Source organism: Papio anubis, chromosome 9 (genome assembly GCF_008728515.1).
Source record: "Papio anubis isolate 15944 chromosome 9, Panubis1.0, whole genome shotgun sequence".
In the NCBI taxonomy this organism is placed as follows: domain Eukaryota; kingdom Metazoa; phylum Chordata; class Mammalia; order Primates; family Cercopithecidae; genus Papio; species Papio anubis.
In genome coordinates this window covers 94,108,573-94,132,451 of record NC_044984.1, presented here as the reverse complement: position 1 = coordinate 94,132,451, position 23,879 = coordinate 94,108,573, and the positions used below count along the sequence as shown (strand labels likewise).

Sequence of the window (23,879 nt, the reverse complement as noted above, 5' to 3'; positions counted from 1 at the left end):
GATTACAGGTGCCCACCACCATGTCTGGCTAATTTTTTTCTATTTTTAGTAGAGGTGGGGTTTTACCATGTTGGTCAGACTGGTCCTGAACTCCTGGCTTCAGGTGATCCACCCACCTTGGCCTCCCAGAGTGCTGGGATTACAGGCATGAGCCATTGCACCTGGCCTAAATGCATTTTCAACTTATTGGATACTCAATTTATGGTGGCTTTATCAGGAGGTAACCCTACTGGAAGTCAGGGAGCATCTGTGTTTATACATCTGTCTCTTCAAATAGAATGTGAATATATGAGGGCCAGGATGATATTTCCATACCTCAGAATATCCTTCAGCTACTCTTGGCCTATAATTGGTGTTTAATAAATGCATGCTGATTAAATGAGCTCCTTGCATAGTCACAAAAGCCTTGTGAGGTGGGCATTACTTCTCTTATTTTATACTTAAGGAGAGCTAAAGCTAAGAGAAGGTGACATACTAACGTTAACAAAGTCAAATGGCTATTTATTTATTTATTTATTTATTTATTTTTGAAGTGGAGTCTCACTCTGTCACCCAGGTTGGAGTGCAGTGGCATGATCTTGGCTCACTGCAATCTCTGCCTCCTGAGTTCAAACGATTCTCCTGCCTCAGCCTCCTGAGTAGCTGGGATTACAGGCATGTACCACCACGCGTGGCTAATTTTTGTATTTTTAGTAGAGAAGATGGGGTTTTGCCATGTTGGCCAGGCTGGTCTCGAACTCCTGACCTCAGGTGATCCATCTGCCTCAGCCTCCCAAAGTGTTGGGATTACAGACATGAGTCGCTGCACCTGGCCCAAATTTCTATTTAGAAGCAGAGGTGTTTTATAATCCCCAAGACAATGGATTTTTCTTTTAGAATCTCTTCTTTATTCCATGTTACCTTTCTGTTAGGGAGGGCTGAGAGTACAGAAAATATGTAGGAATATATAAAATGTGAGCATTTTTTTTAAACCTGTAAGCATTCCAAATACAACCATGCTTTCTTTTTTCTTACTTTTTTTTTTCCAGACAGAAAAGGGGAGTGCACTTCATGAAGCAGCTTTGTTTGGAAAGGTGGATGTTGTACGAGTTCTGTTAGAAACAGGTAACTATTGTGATTCTGCATGGAGCTTATCCTGCCAGATACCGTTTCTATTTTGGGAATCGACAAAGGAAAATAACACAGTTTTCTTCACAAATCACCCTCTTGTCTTTACTCTAAAATGCAGATATGTATTCATATTATGTAGAACTGAGCTTCAGTATTTAGATAACATTGATATCAATGTGCAACTTCCTTTTTGCAATACATGTTTTAAGTACAAACTTCTTAGTTATTACAATTTTATGCATTTAAGTACTTTAGAGATAAACTGCCAAAAGAAAAAGGAGATTTCTGCCTTCTGTAAGAGAGAGGAATTGATCCTTGAGAAATTGTCACAATTGTTTGGTTTATTGAAGAACATAATAGTTTTTCTATGTTTTATATTGTGAACTACAGTAAACAGAGATTTGAGCTCCCTCTCCTTAAGGTAAATTGTCCTAGTTAGTTCATTAACTGAGTAACTATTTTCAGTAGGCTACAGAAATTTATTTTAAAGGGAACCTTTCAAAGGGAGTGTTTTGAAGGAACGATAAAGTTGGCTTATTTATTTTCACATGTACTTTCTGATTGAAATGAAATAAAACTAAAATTGAGGTCAGATTTGTTTTAAAGATCAAAAGGCATGGGTACAAATTCATGCTTGTAAACAACTGATGGAAATTTTTCATGTTATGGAATATAGTGTGTTTATTTTCCTCTAAAAAAATAAAATGAAAAACATTGGCAGACTATTGTATTGTGATTGTATTTGTACATAATTTAACAAAGTTAAAGTTTCATTTATATTTAACTTTGTCATGCAGTGTGGTGTTATAACAAAGGATTTGAGGAAACCACCTAAACATTAATATGTGCTGGTCACACATTCCTATGCAAATTTAAACATGTATTTAATAATCTTACAATGGACTAACATTTGGGACCAGATCCTGTAAATTGGCTTTTTTTTTTTTTTTTTTTTTTTTGCAATTGTGTGTTTGGAAAATTCATAAAATTTTTAGGGTGGTGAAAGCTATTTGCTACGTTAAAATAAGTTCTTTCATACAATATATATTTCCACAACGAAAGTAATAACAGGTGTTTTAGTTACACACTTCAATAAGTTTGCTCATCAAGTGGATGATGAATGTGACTGACAAATACAATCTAGGATAAATAAATATCATGGAGTATTTGACCTTGTATTTGAATAAATTCTGTGTGGACAACAGTTCAAAATAATCATCCTTTTTCAACTCTATGAATATTCAAGTGTTCTAAGACTGTTCTTATGTTACTTACATGGTACATGATTATAATCTACTAAATATTTTTACCATATTATACAGAGAATATAAATCACATGACCATTATGCTTTAGGAATTCACATTCTAAATCAATAACATTTTTCAGTGTGATAGTGTGCTATTGAGTTAGGTAGTTATAACCCAAAGATATCATAGGGTTGGCCGGGCACGGTGGCTCACGCCTGTAATCCCAGCACTTTGGGAGGCCAAGGCGGGCAGATCACGAGGTCAGGAGATCAAGACCATCCTGGCTAACACAGTGAAACCCCATCTCTACTAAAAATACAAAAAAACAACAACAAAAAAATTAGTTGGTGGTGTTGGGCACCTGTAGTCCCAGCTATTTGGGAGGCTGAGGCAGGAGAATAAGTGAACCTGGGGAGGCCGGGCTTGAAGTGAGCGAGATCATGCCACTGCACACACTGCAGCCTGAAGCGTGAAGCAAGACTCCCATCTCAAAAAAAAAAAAAAAAAAAAAAAAAAAAAGATACCATAGGGTCCTGAAAAACAATCTTAAGCATTGGGTGGGTGCCCTTTGAGAGTTAACTCGTGATCAAGAATGTTCCTAATCTTTGGTAACAATAGGCCCCTGCCTTCTTTCTTGCTAAAATCTTGTGCGTGTGTGTCTGTGTGTGTCTGTGTGTGTGTGTGTGTGTGTGTGTGTAGAACTTAATTTTTTTTAAATCACTTTTAGTGCTTGGTCTGTATATGTTTGAAATTACAGCAGTTAGATACTGATAGTATCTTTTGAGAACACTTCAGTGGTGTATATCTAGTGAGTTTTTCTTTTTCTTTCAGGAATTGATGCCAACATAAAGGATAGCTTAGGTAGAACTGTCTTGGACATTCTGAAAGAACATCCATCTCAGAAATCTCTCCAGATTGCAACACTCTTACAAGGTAAACAGTATTGAATGATGGATGAGTTTGCCTTAAAGTTAAGATCAGGTTAAAACTGTTATAGTTTTCTTTTTGATTTTTTGTTAGTGTTTACTTTTGAACAAACTTACTAGTTTTATTTTTTATGGCAGACTTTTAAACTAAATAATAATATCTTTTAGTGTTTTATTTTTGGTCTTTAACTACTCAGTAAGTATTTTAAAGAAGTTAAAGTGTTTATTTACTCATTTGATATTAGAAGTATTTTTAAAATTCATATATATGTAGTAAATATGTAGTTATGAGCTGGAAGTTAATAAAGCTATAAAGTAGTGATGATTAAGTATTATTTCACATTTGAATAATACTTTGAGTGTTTTCAGGGATTTGCTACTACTTTGGTTTCTATGACCCTATGAAGTAAGATAAGTCAGGCATTATTTTATTTTTGCACATAAGGGAAACTGAGGCTCTGAGAGATTTGATTTGTTCAAATTCATGTATCTTAAGTGGCAGAGCTTATATCTAAATGTTAGATTATCAATAATAACAAAAATTGTATTTAGCCAAAAGAATACAGATTATTTCCTTCCTAATCCAATGGTATAAAATAACTCAGTCTTACCAGCCTTAGTTTCTGGTAAAAGTCATTTAAGTACATTTGTTGTTAGTGGCAGTCATTAGCTCTGTTGAAGGTTTGACAACTATCTAGGTATGATTTTTGTTATTTGCAGTTTGCATACTTCACCACTTGAACTAAAACTTTTATTAAAAATTAGATTTAAATGCTTTCCTTTCCTGTTTGATGATTAGGCCTGTCATGTAGCATGTTACTTAAAAACCCCAGATGTTTTTTCTCTCCTTTAGCTCCTACCCTGTTCAGCAGTGATTATTTCCTACACTTGTTATGGATTGGCTGCAAGTATGACAGAGGAGGGTGGTGAGATAGGTTTTATTAGGTGTCAGTTGGGAAGCTGAAGAACAGCATTATTCTGCAGGAAGGTAAATGAATTAAAACCAAGTCAGGCAGGGAACGTGTAGATACAGTAGTCAACAAAAGCCAAGGAGGAGTAAAAAGAATAGAAGCACAATATGCGGCCATTGTCCTCTCTTCTCTATTTCCAAAACATTTCAGGGAAGTTCAGGCCCCTACAATTTTCTTATCAATAAAGAAGTTAATTGCAAGTCAAATGCATGCAGAGATGAATCAGAGAAGAATCCAATCATAGCCTTTTATATAAATTAAAATTAAATTGAATAAAAGCTAAAAAATAAGAGTGGCACATACTATTTTTATCAGTCTTCTCCCTCTAGACGCTTTGCATTTCATATTGGATTTTGAGTCTCACTGAATTTTGTTTTTGTGTGTGTGCGTGGTTTTTTTTTTTTTTTGAGAGGGAGTTTTGCTCTTGTTGCCCAGGCTGGAGTGCAGCGGTGCGATCTTGGCTCACTGCAATGTCCACCTCCTGGGTTCAAGTGATTCTTCTACCTCAGCCTCCCAAGTAGCTGGGATTATAGGCACTTGCCACCATGTCCGGCTACTTTTTGTATTTTTAGTAGAGAGGGGATTTTACCACATTGGCCAGTCTGGTCTTGAACTCCTGACCTCAGGTGATCCAGCCTCCTTGGCCTCTTAAAGTGCTGGGATTACAGGCAGGAGCCACGGTGCCCAGCCTCTCACTGAACGTTTTGTTTGTGTTTTTGAGACGGAGTCTTGCTCTGTCACCCAGGCTGGAGTGAAGTGGCACCCTCTGGGCTCACTGCAAGCTCCACCTCCCGGGTTCACGCCATTCTCCTGCCTCAGCCTTCCGAGTAGCTGGGACTACAGGTGGCCACCACCTTGCCCGGCTAGTTTTTTTTTTATATTTTTACTAGAGACGGGGTTTCACCGTGTTAACCAGGATGGTCTCGATCTCCTGATCTCGTGGTCCACCTGCCTCGGCCTCCCAAAGTGCTGGGATTACAGGAGTGAGCCACTGCACCTGGCCACCTCTCACTGAACTTTTAAAAACTGAAGCATGTGTGTAATATGTCTTTTGGGAAAAGCAAAATAAATGTCACTCACTAGAAAAGGGGGTGTGACATAATCATGGACTTTTAAAAAACATACTGCATTGGTTTATCTAAGATAAAGTGTTGTTACATAGGAGTAACTATCTTTGCTCTCCTAAATGGTCAAGATTAATTAGGTATGTTAATTTGTGACAGGGCATACAGGATACAGGACATCTTTGAAGTTCTCTAATTATTGGCAAATTTCAGAATGTGAACACATCATCTCTGTTCTTTGCATTCCCGGATTTCCCTGGTAGAAATTATTTAAATGGTATGAGGACATACTTGTTTGGCATGAGAGTACAAATTTTCTTTATTAGATTTTAAGAAAAAGATTCTTGAATAAAGAAGTATAAGCAAATGATCTGTATGAAAAGAGATCTGTTAATTTAATCTTTATACAGAGGTTACAAACTAGCCACTTGTGGGCTGAATGCTTTGGCACATAGCACACATGCTTTGTTTATATCACATATTTTGAGCCCACATTGTGTTTCCATAAAAATTGGATTAGCTGTTAACATTTAAAAAGCTAGAATTTGGCTGGGCGCGGTGGCTCACGCCTGTAATCCCAGCACTTTGGGAAGCTGAGGTGGACGGATCACGAGGTCAGGAGTTCGAGATCAGCCTGGCCAACATGGTGAAACCCTGTCTCTACTAAAAATACAAAAAAAATTAGCCGGGTGTGGTGGCACATGTCTGTAGTCTCAGCTACTTCAGGGGGCTGAGGCAGGAGAATGGCTTAAACCAGGGAGGTGGAGCTTGCAGTGAGCTGAGGTCACACCACTGAACTCCAGCCTGGGTGACAGAGTGACTCCATCTCAAAAAAAAAAAAAAAAAAAAAAAAAATCTGGAATTTTAGCTCAAACTCTGGAGTTTTGGTTTCTCTAAAAGAAGTTTTATTTCAGGGATGAACTTTAGATTGGTCATTTTTTCTCTGGTTAAACATGGTCTGTGAGGCTGAATATTGGTTAACATATATTTCTACATTCAGATGCTGTTTTCTTTGTGATTAAGAGAAAAGCGAGATGTTTTCTTGTCTTATATTTATCTGGCTTTGCCACCTATTAGCTGAATGAACATGGACAAGTTAATAATATTCCCCCTTTACTTGTAATCTTTAAAACTTAGATCGTGCTTGTGTCATAGTTTTGTAAGGATTAGATGAGTTAATGTATACAAAATACTTAGAACAATGCTGGGTCCATAGTAAGCAATATTTAAGTTTAAGCTGCTATTCCTAATATTATATTTGTATCAAAACTGGAAAAATGAAAAATAGGCTGAGTATAGGACATTACTTAAAGAATAATGGCAATGAACATTATTTCTTTGTGGAAATAAAGTTAATATGCAAATTGTACTTATCTTACAAGATTACAGCACCATTTTAAAATGAACTTATTCCATTTCATTCATTTATGTTACCTGGCTGGTTGTGGTGTCCATCTGAATTTGACATTCCTGTTTGAGGGTTTAAATCTATTCAAAGCATCTTTCAGACAGTTTAAAATCTTCAGATGGAAGTAAGGAGAACAAGGAGTTTATTGTATCTTCAATAGGTGAATTTATTTTTAAGGAAAGAATGTTTTAAGTTTAGTTTTTAGAAGAAAGGGGTTCAAGAGTTTCTCCCAAATAATCTGGTGTCTATTTTTTTAATTAAAACTTTAAGGTCATCATGATGTTCTTTTGATATGTTTGGTTTTTTGAAGTTCTTTTGAAAACTTAGGATATGAGAAAATAAATGCAAAACTGATCACCAGAAGTAAAATATAAAATGTACTGGTTTTAAAATAAATGAATTCAAGTATGTAATCTCAAAAATGTATACACACAGAGTATTTAGAAGGTGTGGGAAGATCTACAGTCCTTGAAGAGCCTGTGCAGGAAGATGCAACACAAGAAACACACATTTCATCTCCTGTTGAGTCTCCCACCCGAAAGACCAAAAGTGAGTACCTAATTATAAAGCCCTGGAAACCATACTAGACTTGTATGTACAGTTGTGAAAATTTCAAGTCTAATAGGTTATATCCTATACTCTATATTTCATCCATTTATAAGAGCTTCTGTTACTGGTTAGAGCCTCTCAGCCCTGAGAAACAGCAGTGAGCAAAGCAGAAAACCAAGCCTGCTGTAATGAAGTTTATCTGGAGTATATATTTCTTAGATGTGTTTTTTTCTTAAATGTGTTTTTCCCCAGCTTTATTGAGGTACACTTGGCAAATGAAAATTGTATATATTTACAGTGTACAATTTGATATATACTTTGTGGAATAACTGCCAAAATCAACTAATTAACATAGCCATCATCTCATATAGTTTTTTTTTGTTTGTTTTTTTGTGGAGAGAACATTTAAGATAACTCTCTTAGTAAGTTTCAGGTATACAATAGAATATTATTAACTATAGTCACCATGCTGTGACTCTCAGGGTTCGAGAGCAGAGAACTGGTCTGACCTCAAATTTATCAGGGTGGGATTTTTTCCCCACCCTAATAAGCCTGAGGGTACTGCAGGAGACCAGGGCATATTTCAGTCCTTATCTCAACCGCATAAGACAGACACTCCCGGAGTGGCTGTTTATAGACCTCCCCCCAGGAATGCAATTCTTTTCCTAGGGTCTTAATATTTAAAATCCCTTGCTAGGAAAAGAATTTAGTGATATCTCTCCTGCTTGCACATCCATTTATAGGCTCACTGCAAGAAGAAACATATGGCTCTATTTTGCCCGACCCCACAGGCAGTCTGACCTTATGGTTGTCTTCCCTTGTTCCCTAAAATCGCTGTTATTCTGTTGTTTTTCAAGGTGCACTGATTTCATATTGTTCAAACACACATGTTTTACAATCAGTTTGTACAGTTAACACAATAGTGGTCCTGAGGTGACATACATTCTCAGCTTATGAAGATAACAGGATTAAGACATTAAAATAAAGACAGGTATAAGAAATTATAAGAGTATTATTTGGGAACTGATAAATATCCATGAAATCTTCACAATTTATGTTCCTCTGCCACGGTTCCCGCTGGTCCCTCCGTTTGGGGTCCTTGACTTCCCGCAACACAGAAGGGTGCAGATATCTTTTCATGATACTGGTTTCATTTACTTTGAATAAGCACTCCAAAGTGGGATTACTGAATCATATGGTAATTCTATTTTTAATTTTTTGAGGAATCTCCATACTGTTTTCCATAGTGGCTATACCATTTTACATTCCCACTGACAGCATACAGGCTTCCCTTTCTCCACATCCTCAGCAACACCTCCTATCTTTTGTCTTTTTGAGAATAGCCACTCTAATGGATGTGAGGTGATAACCCATTGTGGCTTTGATTTACATTTCCCTGATAATTAGTGATGTTGAGCACCTTTTCATATATCTTGGGTCATTTATGTGCCTTTTTTTGAAGAAATGTCTATTTGGGTCCTTAGCCCATTTTAAAATTAGGTTATTTGTGTTTTTGCTATTGAGTTATGTGAATTTCTTATGTATTTTGTGTATTAACCGCTTACCAGATCTATGGTTTGCAAATATTTTCTCCCATTCCTTAAGGTATCTTTTTAGTCTGTTGATCGTTTCATTTGCAGTGCAGAAGCTTTTTAGTTTGATTCAATCCTGTGTGTTCATTTTTGCTTTTGTTCATATCCAAGAAATCATTGTCCAAACCAATATCAAGTTTTTTCCCTATGTTTTCTTCTAGGAGTTTCATATTTTCAGGTCTTAATGTTCCAGTCTTTATCCCATTTGTGTTGATTTTTACAGAGGGGATGAGATAAGGGTCATATTTCATTCTTTTGCATGTGGACATCCACTTTCCCAACACTATTTATTGAAGAGACTATCTTTTCCACATTTTGTGTTCTTGTAACCCTTGTGAAGAGCTACAGTAATCAAAACAGTATGGTACAGGCATGAAAACAGACGTATACACCAATAAAACAGAATAGAGTCCAGAAATAAATCCATGCATCTATAGTCAGCTGGTCTTAAATATGTTTTTAAGTCAGAATAAAAATATTAAAATCTGGATTGTAACTGCTGGAAATTTTTTTCAGAATAAGTTACAGGTATAAGGTACCTTTCTGAGACTGTTTAGAAATGTGCATATTTTCATGTAATCTACAAAACCTTCATGTTTGACAGATGATGTATATTATTTATATTATTTATCTATTTCTTTTGTGTTTTTACTTTATATCATATACCATAATTCTTAATGTACTGATTACCTATATTATTATTTGTTTAAACAACTTGTCCAATTTCTGTTTATTGAACCTAGGAAGAAGGTTTTCAGCACCATTTCAAATTTGCTAATGAATTCTGTTAGTGAAGTAAAATACCAATGAAAGATTATGGAAATTAAATCCTATAATAAGTGAAGCTTTGGGAATTGTAATTCTAGATGCTTTTATGTACCATGTATACATAACCTTACAATAATTATTTATATTTTGAAAAAGAATAAAAATAGGCAAAATTATAATCTCTTTTGTCCATTAATAATGTTGTACTAATTATGGTTGAGTACCTTATTTTCAGCAGAACAGTGTCTGACTGCTTAATCTTGCTGCATTTTGAGTTCTATCACCATAGCGGTCATATTTTTATTGCTTAACAGTAAGTTTTAACAATAACCTTTCTTGAAACTTCTGAAAAACTTATTCTCATAGGTGAAACCGTCACTGGAGAATTATCAAAACTCTTGGATGAAATAAAACTCTGTCAAGAAAAGGATTATTCGTTTGAAGACTTGTGCCACACAATATCAGACCACTACTTAGATAATTTGAGCAAGATTTCAGAGGAAGAACTTGGGAAAAATGGAAGCCAGAGTGTAGTAAGTAAGGCGGGGGGAAATGAAGACAATGTGTCTGCCTTTTCCAGTTCAGTATGTACACCTAAGAGGCATGGGACATGGCGCATTATCAGATTCCACCACTGTAAGATGTCAGTTTCCTTACTGCACTATTCCTGATGTTCTTTGGGGTTTTACTCAGTGCGTGTGTAGGGGAAGGAGTGCTTTGACAGATCACTTGACGATCTGTCTACTTTAGACTCTTTCTTAAACGCATGGATTTTTAGTAGTGTTGTTGTTGTTGTTGTTGTTGTTGTTGTATTCCTTAGTTTTACTGGGCATAATGATGTTGGTTCCAAAAAAAAGACAAAAACCTTCCTTTTGACTGTCTTCCCTGTTTTCTCTATGAACTCAGTCTAACAGAGCAGAGCCACACGTATGGTTTCCTCACTTCCTCCTTAAGTAATAGTAGGAGAGAAATATGGAAAGTTCAGTCTGCATATTTTTATAATATGCAAATCCCAAGAGGTTTCTCTTCAATAAGCTCAGAATCTTAAGCATGAGTTAGTTCCTGTGACAACCCCTTATGATAGTGTTCTTTGAAAATATTGTCATATAAAATATTAAAGGTTATATGAGGCAGAAAAACAGATGATATAGTCGAGTAAGAGCGAGTATTTCTATTTATTAGGAATAAGAGTTTACAAAGAGGAAAGAGGGGAGATAAGATTAGAAGGATAGATTGAGGTCAGGCCATGGGTGATTCTTGCTCATTTGAATTTTTATATGAACACAATAGCAAGAAAAACTATAGAGAATAAATCAGTTTAATATTAAGATTTGTAAACTTGCTTTTTGTCCTGTACAGGAAGGATTTATAGTATATACTGGTATTAAAGGAAATACATTATTCTGATAAGAAATCTTTTGTCACTTTTAGAACTTAATTTGTTACAGATATATCATACTTTATTCAAAAGCCAGTAATAGAGTGAACTGTGTTAAGTATGTCATATTATTTGTGAAAACTAAAAAAAACTTGCTTAGTATAGTGACTGTCCATTACAAGAACATTTACTTAATTTAGTTACTTAAAGTAAGCTGTGACACTGTTTCCTGGGATAGCACTTGCTAATCTAGTTCCGTGGCTAGTCCTACCTCCTAGGCCTGCTTTTTTTTGTTTCATTTTGTTTTTGTGCTTCACTTTCTCTTGCAAAAACATCCTATTATTGGCCCCAATAAAAATTCTTTATGAATAACTATGAACAGTTGTATATGTACTGAGGTTTTAAATACCTGTAGGTTTTACCAAATGAAATTTTTATATTAATGAAATATTTATAATAGTAACTTTAATGTTGGGACAAAATCCTCTGTTAAAACATCTGAAACAGGTGTATGCTATCTCTAGATTACCAGTTACATTTTAATATTTCCTTGAAAGTTAGTTAGAAGTTAAAACTTACTTGTTCTATATAAACAATACGTAGTATTTACTTTTTAAGATCCATCCCCAAATATTTATCTAAACTGGTAGCTTCTGGCCTTCTACTTGTAAAACCACAGATATTCTGAAAGCCCTAATTTTTTAGACCAGGCTCTCCAGACTTTTTTGTTGCACATACCATTAGTAAACAAATTTTGAGCAAATATCCCTGAGTATTTCTAAATTATGTGTGTGTATATATATATATATAGAGAGACTACATTTCTAGTAATATTTGATGTAACTTATGAGACATACACAACAAAAGAAATTCAAATTGAGGAAGGTAGAGAATAAGTGTAAAACAGAAGCTCTAATTATTTTTCGTTTACTCAATGAATATCTTGTATGTCCTGGGATCTGTATGTGCTGCTTGGAGACCATGATTCAAGCTTCTGTCTTTCAGGAAGTGATGGCAAAGACTTTTGACTTTGAGAGACTGACAACAGTTTGGGGAAAAGATGTTCAAGTTTTTCTGTAAGCCAAAGACGATATTGTGATAGTGGCAAGAAAGAAATTAATACTCATAAATTGAGCGTTAAGGTTTTGAAATCTGAGCTCATACTTTTCTAACACCACTCCTCGTTCCTGTGACAAACCTTCACAATAGTGTTCTTTGAAAATATTTCCCTATAAAATGTTAAAGATTTTGTGAAGGCAGAAAAGCAGATGGTATATATGAGTAAAAGCAAATAATTCTGTTTATTTGGAAGAATAGAGTTTACAAAGGGGAAAGATGAGAGATAAGATTAGAAGTCTAGTTTGAGGTTAGGTGGTGGATGATTTTGAATGTCAGGCTAAGAATTTTGGTATTTATTATTTTAAGAAATGAGAAAAATCTAAAGGATTTTGGGCAGATAAAAGACATAATTGGAACTGACCTTTCAGAAAATGAATCTGATAGAGACCTGTTAACGAATGTTTAAAAAGTAATCAAATTACTTTGACCCTTTTCTGTAGCCTGTGTTTTATTTGAATTCATTCCATGTTTCGTTGAATATTTGTTTCTATTCATCAAAAAAGTTTTTTTTTCCAGAATATCGCTTCAATTATACTCTCACATGATGCAAAAAGTTTAGTCAAGTATAGGTCACCTAATACAGATGGTTCTTATCATGTTTTGAGTTGTGGGGTTTATAATAAACATGGTTCTTGACTTCAAGTGATTCAAAACACCTGTCCTAAGGAGACTTCAGTCATAGTGTGCAGACTTTAACTGAAGACTAATATATAAAACACTGAATAAATAAGAACTGACACTCGGTTTTTGCTATTTGCTACTCTAATGCTTTACATGATTTAAGTCACTTACTAAGTAATTCTTACAATATGGATTTAGAAAATGACTTAGCTGCCAAGTGGCAGAGTGAGGATTCAAACTCCGAGCCAATGTTTCTAATTCTCAGCCACATTTCTCATAGTATGCTACCTTGTGGCCAAAGGAATTTTTAAAAGGGAGATATCAGTGAATACTTACAGATATTCATTGAAGTCTTTGTGGAGGTAGGGAGAGACTAAGCTGTGTCTTGGTGAAAGGGGAGCTGTGTTTTTCACTTTAGTTGGAACAAATGATTGAGAAAGGATTCCAGCCTGAAGAAACAATATATGCAAAAGCACAGAGGTAAGAATTAGTGCATAATTTGAGAATGATTTACAATGAGAGTTTGTTTTGGAAAGTAGTACGAAATAAAGTTGGATAAGTAATGATAATGCCTCAATTTGTGGAACACTTGTATTGACTGATTTAACGCTCACAATAACCCTGTGAAAAGGATAGTATTATTTCTATGACTTTCCCAGTTTCACGCAGCAATTATAGAGCCAAGAGCACAGACATTCTGGAGCTTGCCACTCAACTTGCCACTCAACTCTATTGTCAGAGAACAAAGGCAGCTAAGTAGATTGGGAGGCTAGTCAGAAGTTTAAAATTGATGCTGAGAATAAACTCTTGAGTAGAAGAGTTCTCCTGAAAGTGACATTTTTGGAAAATAAAAGTGGTAGTTGTATGTTGGTTGATCGGGGAGAGGCTCAAACAATGGTTCTCAGCCATAGTTGTACATTAGATTTACCTAGAGAGGCTCTAAAAAAAATGAATACCGATGCCCTCAGATTCCAGTCCAGACCAACTAAATCAAAATAATTTTGGGTAGCTCTGAGCATTATTCTTGGAAAAGCTTCTCAGGTTATTCTAACATGCATATGATTGGTCTAGGGAGCCAAAAATCAGCCAAGATCTTACTGAGGTAATTCATGTCTGAGATGCTGAGTCAGAACTGAGGTCTCGATAACACCACAAAACAATTTTTTCAGATAGAACAAATCTCGTAGATCTTAATATCCAGTCTACTGCTCCAATTCCCCAGTGTAAGAGCTTCTAAAAGTCTCTTGAATTAGGGATTATTTATGCTATAACAAATTAGCATAGATTGGGTGGCTTGAAAAAAACCCAGCATTTATTTCTCACAGTTCTGGAGTCTGAGAAGCCCAAGATCAAGGTATCCAGCAGAGCTGGCAGCTGGTGAGGGTCTGCCTCCTGGTTTGAAGAGGGCTGTCTTCTGGTTGTATCTTCATGTGGCAAAGAACAGAGGGGGAAAAAGCAGGTTCTCCTGATGTGTTTTCTTTTCTTTTCTTTTCTCTTCTTTTTTTTTTGAGATGGAGTCTTGCTCTATCGCCAGATTGGAGTGCAGCAGCGCGATCTTGGCTCACTGCACTCTGCCTCCTGGGTTCAAGCGGTTCCCCTGCCTCAGCCTCCCGAGTAGCTGGGACTACAGGCACATGCCACCATGCCCGGCTAACTTTTTGTATTTTAGTAGCAAGAGGTTTCACCATGTTGGCCAGGATGGTCTCGATCTCCTGACCTCATGATCTGCCTGCCTTGGACTTCCAAAGTGCTGGAATTACAGGCATGAGCCACTGTGCCTGGCCCTGCTGATGTTTTTTTATATGGACACTAGCACATCATAAGGGGTTATGATCTGATGACCCCCCAACACCCTCTCCCTAATACTATCACATTGGGGGTTAGGATTTCAACATATGAACTTGGAGGGGACACCGACGTGAGGTCCGTAGCAAGGAGGCTTTCAGTTTATCGTTAAGGAAAATCCAAACTGCATTCAAACCACAGTACTCAATTATAACATTTCTATGTTATATTGGAATATTAAATGTGGAAAACATTTCTGTATGTCTGTTATTTATATTACTAGTTAAATGATGAGCATTTGGGTTCAGTTAAAATTTAATTTCATAGGATATGAAACATCCAACTTGCTTATTGTAATATGACAAGTAATTCCAAAAGTTATTTAGGAGAAATAAAAATGTAAGGAAATATGTTTTGTAGCATCCGTATTATTAATTAATGTATTTTACATATTAATGATGTGACTTGAGCTTTGGAAGTATTTTACCTATATTCTTGGTTCAGTTTAACTTTTGTTGCCTCTTTTCTTCCAATAGAGGGCACTCCGATTCAGTAATTTCAAATACAAAACCAGCCATCTTATGTAAGAACTTTTATTTTTGAATCGGAGATTTTTGTTTCTTTTAAAATATTAGCTGTAATGTGGTAGTTTGAACATTTTTACTAATATAAGTTAAAAATTAAATTCTTATTATGATTGAATGTATTCAATTGGAGGTTTTGCATGTAATATAAAGGCTAGCTCAAGTTAAAATTACATTTTGTCTTGCATACATTTTAATTCAAAAGTCAGTCTGTTTTATATACTCTTATAATATGCATCTGAAACCATTTTCTAAGTTGAATTAGGACATTATATAATCTGGAATGTAAATTTTGAAGAAATATAAATATCCTAACATTCTTTACCAACCCATGAAATTTAGGTTTTCGAAAGAATGTAAAATAATCCGAAAAAATTTTCTATTCTCTTTATGTTTTCCCAAGCCTTATATTAATGTTTTTTCCTCCATGTGTATGAACAATCTATACAATTTTAAATGTGAACACAGCATGCCATAGAGAAATTTGATGATAAAGATCATTAGAGCAGATTTCAGAATCCAGGTACCAAGAAAACTTTGTTTTTTTTTAAACATTTGTAATAGAACATTACCTCATCAGCCTATGTCTTTAAGAAGTAAATAAGGAGCTTAAGGGATGAAATGTGTTACATATTGTTTTTTCTCCTGAGGGAGAACATAGACACAAACAGCATCTAAAGCTTCTGGTTTGAAAGGGGGTGCATTGGCAGGTTTTATGCAATTTCGTTCAGCCACTATGCCTCTTTTCTGTTATTTTATTTTCTTTTCCAATGCAAGATACTAAATTACATGTCAGCCTGATGAAGTGTGAGATATTTTATATTAGTATTTTAAGGTTTCAAGATTTACCTTGAAGGATTTTCAGTTTATTTATTTATTTATTTATTTATTTACTTTTATGCTGAGCTATCCTTGAGAATACTCTCTGGGCGTGAGGTCCCTACTTTTGGAAAATATATTTAATTTAGTTCTAAAATTCATCAAGTTTTAAAGTTCATTAGAGTCAGATTAGATTGCCTAAAAACCAAATGGTGTTTCTGAAACAAAGTTTATCTTCAAACACATTCTAACCCAGTTTCTAGAGCTTATTATCAGGAATGCATCAATTTCAGAATTTGGAGAGACCTTTGCAGCTATTTACCCAATTTCCATCAGATTTAGAGAAACTTGGGAGGCTAATTTTTTGAAATGTAAATAGAGGCTTCTTATTATAGGAACATAACTGATTCTTTAACATATATAATTTTTTATAGTGGTGCTAAATCTTAAGCAGTGATACACAATGTTCAGAAGAACATTCTAACCTGAACAATTTATATCTTATGTAGTTGAACAGACCTTTTGGATGTGGTGACTCAAGGTGATTCATCCAAGGTTTGAATTCTCCTAACAGATTTTGCAAGAATTAGCGAATGTAGAACTAGGATCCTGTTGACCTGCATTTATACTTTGAAAACAATACCGTTAACCACACATATGTACTGTATGTACATTAATGGAAAAATCCAGAATCAGAAGGTTAAGATTTTTGTCCCTACCCTCACCTCAGGAAGAACTTTTTATATCCTTAGGAAATCTAGGAAGTCCTTGAGAAAATGGCTAGTAGAATAAAAGAGTCATTTTTCTGAACTTCTAGCACACTTGCTTTTTACCATTCACGATACATCTCTTTCTGCCTTGCCTTGTAGCTGTATATGTTTTACATTACTTCTTATATACTCCTTGACAGTAGGTTCATTATTAGATTGATCTCTGTAGTCACATCCTGCCTAACACAGTGCCTTGAATGTAGTGGTCTCTCAGTGAAAGTTCATTGACTGAATAAATGCATAAAAAGGCAAAGACTGCATATAAAAGTACATATGTTCTTGCAAATTAACCATTATCATTGCAAAATGCGTTTAATTATTTGGAGATGAATTACAGAGACCAAAGTAGAGGTTTTTCCCAGCAATCATGGTGGGAATCTCAACTGTGTTTTTAGGAAGAGAACTTAGTCAAGCAGTTAAGAGCATGAGATTGTGAGTCCTACAGATTTGGGTTTACAACTCTGTTCTGCAACTTACTAGCAGGGTGACCTTTGGAAGTTACTTGATTTTCTTCATCGGTTAAAAAAATTTTACTTTGGCTTTCTGTCAGCCATAGAAAAGAGCTATTTTGTTCTCTTTTGTGTTGCTGAAGAGATCTTGAGTTTTATGTTTCACAGACTTTGTCCAATTTTGTCCAGGCTTTCTAAATAGTCACAAAATGTCAATGTAGAGGGGATTTCTCTACTGAAAAGTGAAATATTTTGTTCTTGGATTGGTCTGAGTCAATATTTTACTTGGAAAAAACCGTATCTATTCTAATCAGCTTCATAAAAGTTAGGGAGGAATAGCAAATATGACAAATAATTGAACTTATATGAAAAATTATCTCAATAGGCTGAAATCTTGGCTCGAGGTAAAAACATAAAATTCAGTGGGAGTTAGTATAAAATCTTACATTTAGACTCCTTAAAAATCAATGGTATAAATACAAGATGGGGGAGATTTAATGTCAGGGAGTAGTTCACACAAAAGTTTTAGGGTATATAAATGACTACAACTGCTACGTGAACCAGCAGTGAGATGTAGCTACTAAAAAAATCAGTAAACAGTGACCAAACTATGATATCTAAAATAATTGTAACACTAGAAGCTAACATTTACTAAGCACTAAATTTTCACTACATGCTAGGCATTGTGTAAACATGTTAAAAATCATTATCTCCTTTATTCCTGACAACAATCCCATGAGGTAGGTTTTATTATCCTCAATGTGGGAATCAGGAGTAAAGTAAGTTGCCCAAAAGGTAAATCTGGGGGATCTGAATGTAGGTCCAATGTCTTACAAGTAGATCATTCTGTCTTTCATCACTATTTTCCAGATTGACCATCTCTTACCTTTTCATCATTCCTGCCAGTTTGTGGATTCAGACCATCATTTCCTTTCACCTGAGTTATTTCAAGAGCCTCCTACCCTGTCCACCCACTTGTAGTCTCTTCTCTTCATCTGCTTGTATTTACTCTGAGCAGTGCTGCCAAGTCAGTATGCCTTAAGTGCCATTCTGGTCACGTCATTTTCCTACTCAAAACTAGCCCTGGTCCTCACTGCAAATGTGAAATAGAAACTTCTAACTCAGGCATTCAAGACCCTTCATTTCTAGCTTCATCTTATTTTTCCAGCTTTATTTGCTAGTAATGTCTTAGATAAATATATTTTAGTAAAATGGATTATTCTTGGCTGAGCACGGTGGCTCATGTCTGTAATCTCAGCACTTTGGGAGGCTGAGACTGGAGGATCACCTGAGGTCGGGAGTTAGAGACCAGCCTGGCTAACATGGTGAAACCCCGTCTTTACTAAAAATACAAAAACTAGCCGGGCCTGGTGGTGTGCGCCTGTCATCCCAGCTACTTGGGAGGCTGAGGCCGGAGAATTGCTTGAACCCAGGAGGTGGAGGTTGCAGTGAGCCAAGGTGGCACCACTGCACTCCAGCCTGGACGACAAGAATGAAACTCTGTCTCTAAATAAATAAATAAATAAATAAAATGGATTGCTCTCAAACATGTCTGTCTTTCTTATTGTCCATGTTCATGTTTTGTCTATATATATTTTCCCTACCATCTCTACTTATTGAAAACTATCCCTCACAAAACCTGTTTTGATCCTTCTATTTAGATCTATTTGCATCATTATGCTGCTTTGTATTAATTATGCATGAATCATCTTTTTTGGCTTTGCCTATAAACTCCTTGAAGACAGCAAAAATATTAATCTCTGCATAGTTCCTCACTCACATGCTTAGCAAACATTTATTGAATTGATAGAACAGGTCATGGGCATAAAAACATCTGTTTGACACCTGTATTTTGGTATTGACATATGAGAAAAATTCTAACATGGAGTATTTATGATCTGCGAAAAACTTCCCCTGTTGGTTGATTTTTCAAATAATGAATACCTCATCAGTTTCTTTGAAGATGAAATAAAATACCCTGATAAACTATATTATTGACTTCACAATATATCACTAGCATCTTAAGTCAAATTATATTTTTCTTAAGTGATAGTACATCTCTCTCACTGATGACAAGGATATCATGTGTTACAAATACCATGTTTAATTCCTGGTAACATATACGAAGGAAGTATATAGTATATGAATATAGGAAATATGTCTGATTACATTATTAATTTTTGAATTCCTAAATATGTGATAAACATTTTTGAATTAATCCTTGTTATTCCTTCTGTATTATTGAGATGGGGCTATTTTGTTTCTTTTTTTTTTTTTTTTTTCCCAGCTTTTATTTTAGGTTCAGTGAGGTACATATGCAGGTTTGTTACATGGGTAAATTGTGTGTCACTGGGATGTGGTGTACAAATGATTTATTCTCCCAGGTAATGAGCATAGTACCCAATATGTAGCTTTTTGATCCTTACTCTCCTCCCATGCTACCCCCTCAAGTAAGCCCTATTATCTGTTGTTCCCCTCTTTGTGTCCATGTGTATTTCCATGTGTATTCAGTGTTTAACTCCCACTTATGAGTAAGAACTGTGATTATCTGTTCCTGTGTTAATTTGCTTAGGATAATGGCCTCCACCTGCATCCATGCTGCTGCAAAGGACACAATTTTATTTTTTTTTATGGCTGCATAGTATCCCGTGGTGTGTATGTACCACATTTTCTTTATCTGGTCCACTGTCGATGGATATGTAGATTGTTTCCATGTCTTTGCTGTTGTGAAAAGTGCTGCAATAAGCGTACACATGGATGTGTCTTACTGGTGGAATGGTATGTGTTCCTGTAATGGGATTGCTGGGCCAAATGGTAGTTCTAAGTTCTTTGAGAAGTCTCCAAACTGTTTCTATAGTAGTTGAATTAACTGATATTCCCACAAATAGTGTTTAAATGATCCCTTTTCTCCACAACCTGACCAACATCTGTTTTTTTTTTTTTTTAACTTTTTAATAATAGTCATTGTGACAAGTGTGAGATTGCATTCAATGGTTTTGATTTGCATTTCTCTAATTAGTAATGTTGAGGATTTTTTTCATATACTTATTAGCGGCATGTATATCTTCTTTTCATGTCCTTTACTCATTTTTTAATGGGGTTGTTTTTTGCTTGTTGATTTTTTTAAGTTCCTTATAGATTCTGGATATTAGACCTTTGTCAGATGCATAGATTGTGAATATTTTCTACCATTCTGTAAGTTGTCTGTTTATTGTGTTTATAGTTTCTTTTTCTGTGCAGAAAGTTTTAAGCTTAAATAGGTCCCACTTGTCAATTTTTGTTTTCGTTGCAATTGCTCTTGAAGTCTTTATCATGAAATCTTTGCCCAGACCTATGTCCAGAATGGTGTTTTCTAGGTTTCATTCTAAGATTCTTAGAGTTTGAGGTTTTACATCTAAATCTTTAATCTATCTTTTCTTACTTGCTGTATATGATGAAAGGTAAGGGTCCAGTTTCATTCTTCTGCATATGGCTAGCCAGGTATCCCAGCACTATTTATTGAATAGCTTGTCCTTTCCCCATTGTTTATTTTTGTGGAAGTTTAGATGGTTGTAAGTGCGTGGCTTTATTTCTGGGTTCGCTCTTCTGTGCCTTTGTTCTGTGTGTCTGTTTTTGTACCAGTACCACGAAGTATTTGTTATTGTAGCTGTATAGTATAGTTGGAAGTTGGGGAATGTGATGCCTCTGGCTTCATTCTTTTAGGATTGCTTTGGCTATTCGGGCTTGTTTTTGATTCCATGTGAATTTTAGAGTAGTTTTTTCTAATTGTGTGAAAAATGATGTTGGTAGTTTAATAAGAATAGCATTCAATCTGTAGATTGCTTTGGGTAGTATGAACATTTTATTGATATAGATTTTTCCAGCCCATGAATATGACATGTTTTTCCATTTCTTTGTATTATCTCTGATTTCTTTGAACAGTGGGTTTTGTAGTTCTCATTGTAGAGCTCTTTCACCTCCCTGGTTAGCTGTATTCCTTGGTATTTCATTTTTTGTGTGTTTATTGTAAATGGGATTGCATTCTTACTGTGGCTCTCAGATTGAATGTTATTGATGTATGGAAAATCTAATGATCTTTGTATATAGATTTTATATTCTGAAACTTTGCTGAAGTCATGTATCAGTTTCAACAGCTTTTTGTTGGAATTTAGGGCTTTCTAGGTATAGAATCATATCATTACTGAAGACAGATAGTTTGAATTTTTCTTTTCCATTTGGATGCCTTTTAGTTATTTCTCTTGCATGATTGCTCTTCAGTACTATGTTATATATGAGTGGTGAGAGTAGCCATATTTGTCTTGTTCTAGTCCTTAAGGAAAATGCTTCTAGTTTTTGCCCATTTATTATAATGTTGGCTGTGAGTTTGTCATAGATGGCTTTTATTATTTTGAGTTATGTTCCTTTGATGCCTAATTTGTTGAAGGTTTTTATTATGAAGAGATGTTGGATTTTATTGAAGGTATCTTTATTACATCTATTGAGATGATCACATTGATTTTGTTTTTAAATCTGCTTATGTGGTAAATCCCATTTATTGGTTTGTATATGTTTAATCAATCCTGTATTCCAGGGAGAAAGCCTCCTTCATCATAGTAAGTTTTTGATGCACTACTGCTTTCAGTTTGTTTGTTGAGGATATTTGCTTCTCTCTTCATCAGGGATATTGGCCTGCAGTTTTCTTTTGGGTGTGTGTGTCTTTGCCAGGTTTTGATATTAGGATGATGGCAGCTTCATGAGTTAGTGAGAAGTCCATTCTCCTCAATTTTTTGGAATAGTTTCAGTAGAATTGATACCAGCTCTTCTTTGTATGTCAGGTAGAATTCAGCTGTGAATCCTTCTGGTCCAGGGTTTTTTTTTTTTTTTTTTGGTTGTTAGGCTTTTTATTACTGATTCCATTTCGGAACTCATTATTGGTCTGTTCAGGGTTTCAATTTCTTCCTGATTTAACCTTGGGAGATTGTGTATTTCCAGGTATTTATCTACTTCCTCTAGATTTTCTAGTTTGTATACATGTGGTGTTCATCATAGTCTCTGAGGGTTTTTTTGTATTTCGGTGGGATTGGTTTTAATGTCACTGATTGTGCTTATTTGGATCTTGTCTCTTCTTTCTTTGTTGATCTAGCTACCAGCCTATTGATCTTATTTATCCTTTCATACGAGCTTTTGGTTTTATTGAATTTTTTGTATGAATTTTTGGGTCTCAATTTCGTTCAGTTCTGCACTGATTTTATTTTATTTCTTTCTTTTCTTCTGCTTTGTTCTTGTTTTTCTAGTTCCTCTGGGTGTGATGTTAGATTATTAATTTGAGATCTTTAAAAATTTTTGAGGTAGACATTTAGCACTATAGACTTTCCTCTTAACATTGCTTCTGCTGCATCTCAGAGATTTTGGTATGTTACATCTGTTTTAGTTTATTTCAAAGATTTTTTTTATATCTGCCTTAATTTCATTGTGTACCCAAAAGTCATTCAGGAGCAAGTTGTTTAATTTTCATGAAATTGAAAAGATTTGAGGGATGGTTTTGAGAGATGTTCATGGCCTTGATTTCTAGTTTTATTCCACCTTGGTCCAAGAATATGGTTGGTATGATTTTGAGTTTTTGAATTTATTGAGACTCACTTTACAGCTGGGCATGTCATCAGTCTTTGAGTATATTCCCTGTGCAGGTGAGAAGAATGTATATTTTGTAGTTGATGACATCCTGTTTTTTTCTAATTGCTAATGATTCTTACACATTTTGATGGACTTCACTGATGCATAGTATTTCAGTGTGCATGTTCTTAAAATGTGTTTGATGTTATGCGTCTGTATTATGAGCATTCTATTAAGGGCAGTAAACTTCCTTTCTAAAATATTTTCAATTTTTATCTTTTGAACTTTATGATGTTTGTGAAGGTATCATTTTTATATACTCTTCAGATACATTACTGGCCAGTTTTTGTTTTGATACTTTTGTTCTTTCTAATCTCTTTATAATCTCTAACTTAAATTAAGCTTTCTAATAGAACTCAGCTGTTATAATTTTCCTGAGAATGTATACTTTAAACTTATGAGCGAATTGTAATGTTTTCCTGAAAATGTAGTAATAGTTCACCTTTCTTTTAACCTCACATTCTGGATAATGATGAAGTTAACGTTTAGTCACTTTTCACATTTACCTTGTTCATTTGTCATAGTGTACCTAATTTATAATTCTATTTCAAGGTTTACATTTGGGAGTTCTTGGCTCTCTTTTGGAGTGAAGGCTTTGGACAGCTTGCCAGTATTTAAAAAAATCCTATTTTGCTGCCTAATGCCAAAGGAAATCAGGCGAGAGCCTGAGCTTAAAGAGACATGTCAGTTGCCATAATCACTTAACTCTGTGTCCGAGGAAATGCTTTTCACCTTGAAAAGCAAATTAATTCTAATGGAATAGTAGACTAGTAACCCAGAAAAAATTGCTGAAATTGCTCATGCTTAAACATATTTTATCAGGAGACCATTTGGGCCACGACTAAAGAATATTGGAATTCATTCATCCTCTAACAGCTGAAGAATTGGAATTCTCTATGATAGAATCAAAATCAATAACAGTAGGTAAAAGATACCGTGTGGCCTGCTTCAATCTCAGGCTTAGATTTAAAAAACTGATATTATTTTCACGTCACTTTGCCAGAATTCTTGTGTCTGCCATCTATGCTTTTTAAAGCTGAAAAGCTGTGTTTGCTTACAGTTTCCT

General features: G+C 35.1%; 1 protein-coding gene across 1 annotated transcript in view; it reads left to right on the top strand.

The window, feature by feature from the left end:
- The window catches only part of ANKS1B (ankyrin repeat and sterile alpha motif domain containing 1B), a 1,249,898-nt gene that overhangs the window by 225,378 nt on the left and 1,000,641 nt on the right, over positions 1-23,879 (top strand). Inside the window, exons 5-8 of the mRNA XM_031650180.1 lie at positions 1,029-1,104; positions 3,190-3,291; positions 7,163-7,276; positions 10,003-10,169. Of these exons, the coding sequence (XP_031506040.1) occupies positions 1,029-1,104; positions 3,190-3,291; positions 7,163-7,276; positions 10,003-10,169 (459 nt within the window). The remainder of the gene's footprint in view (positions 1-1,028; positions 1,105-3,189; positions 3,292-7,162; positions 7,277-10,002; positions 10,170-23,879) is intronic.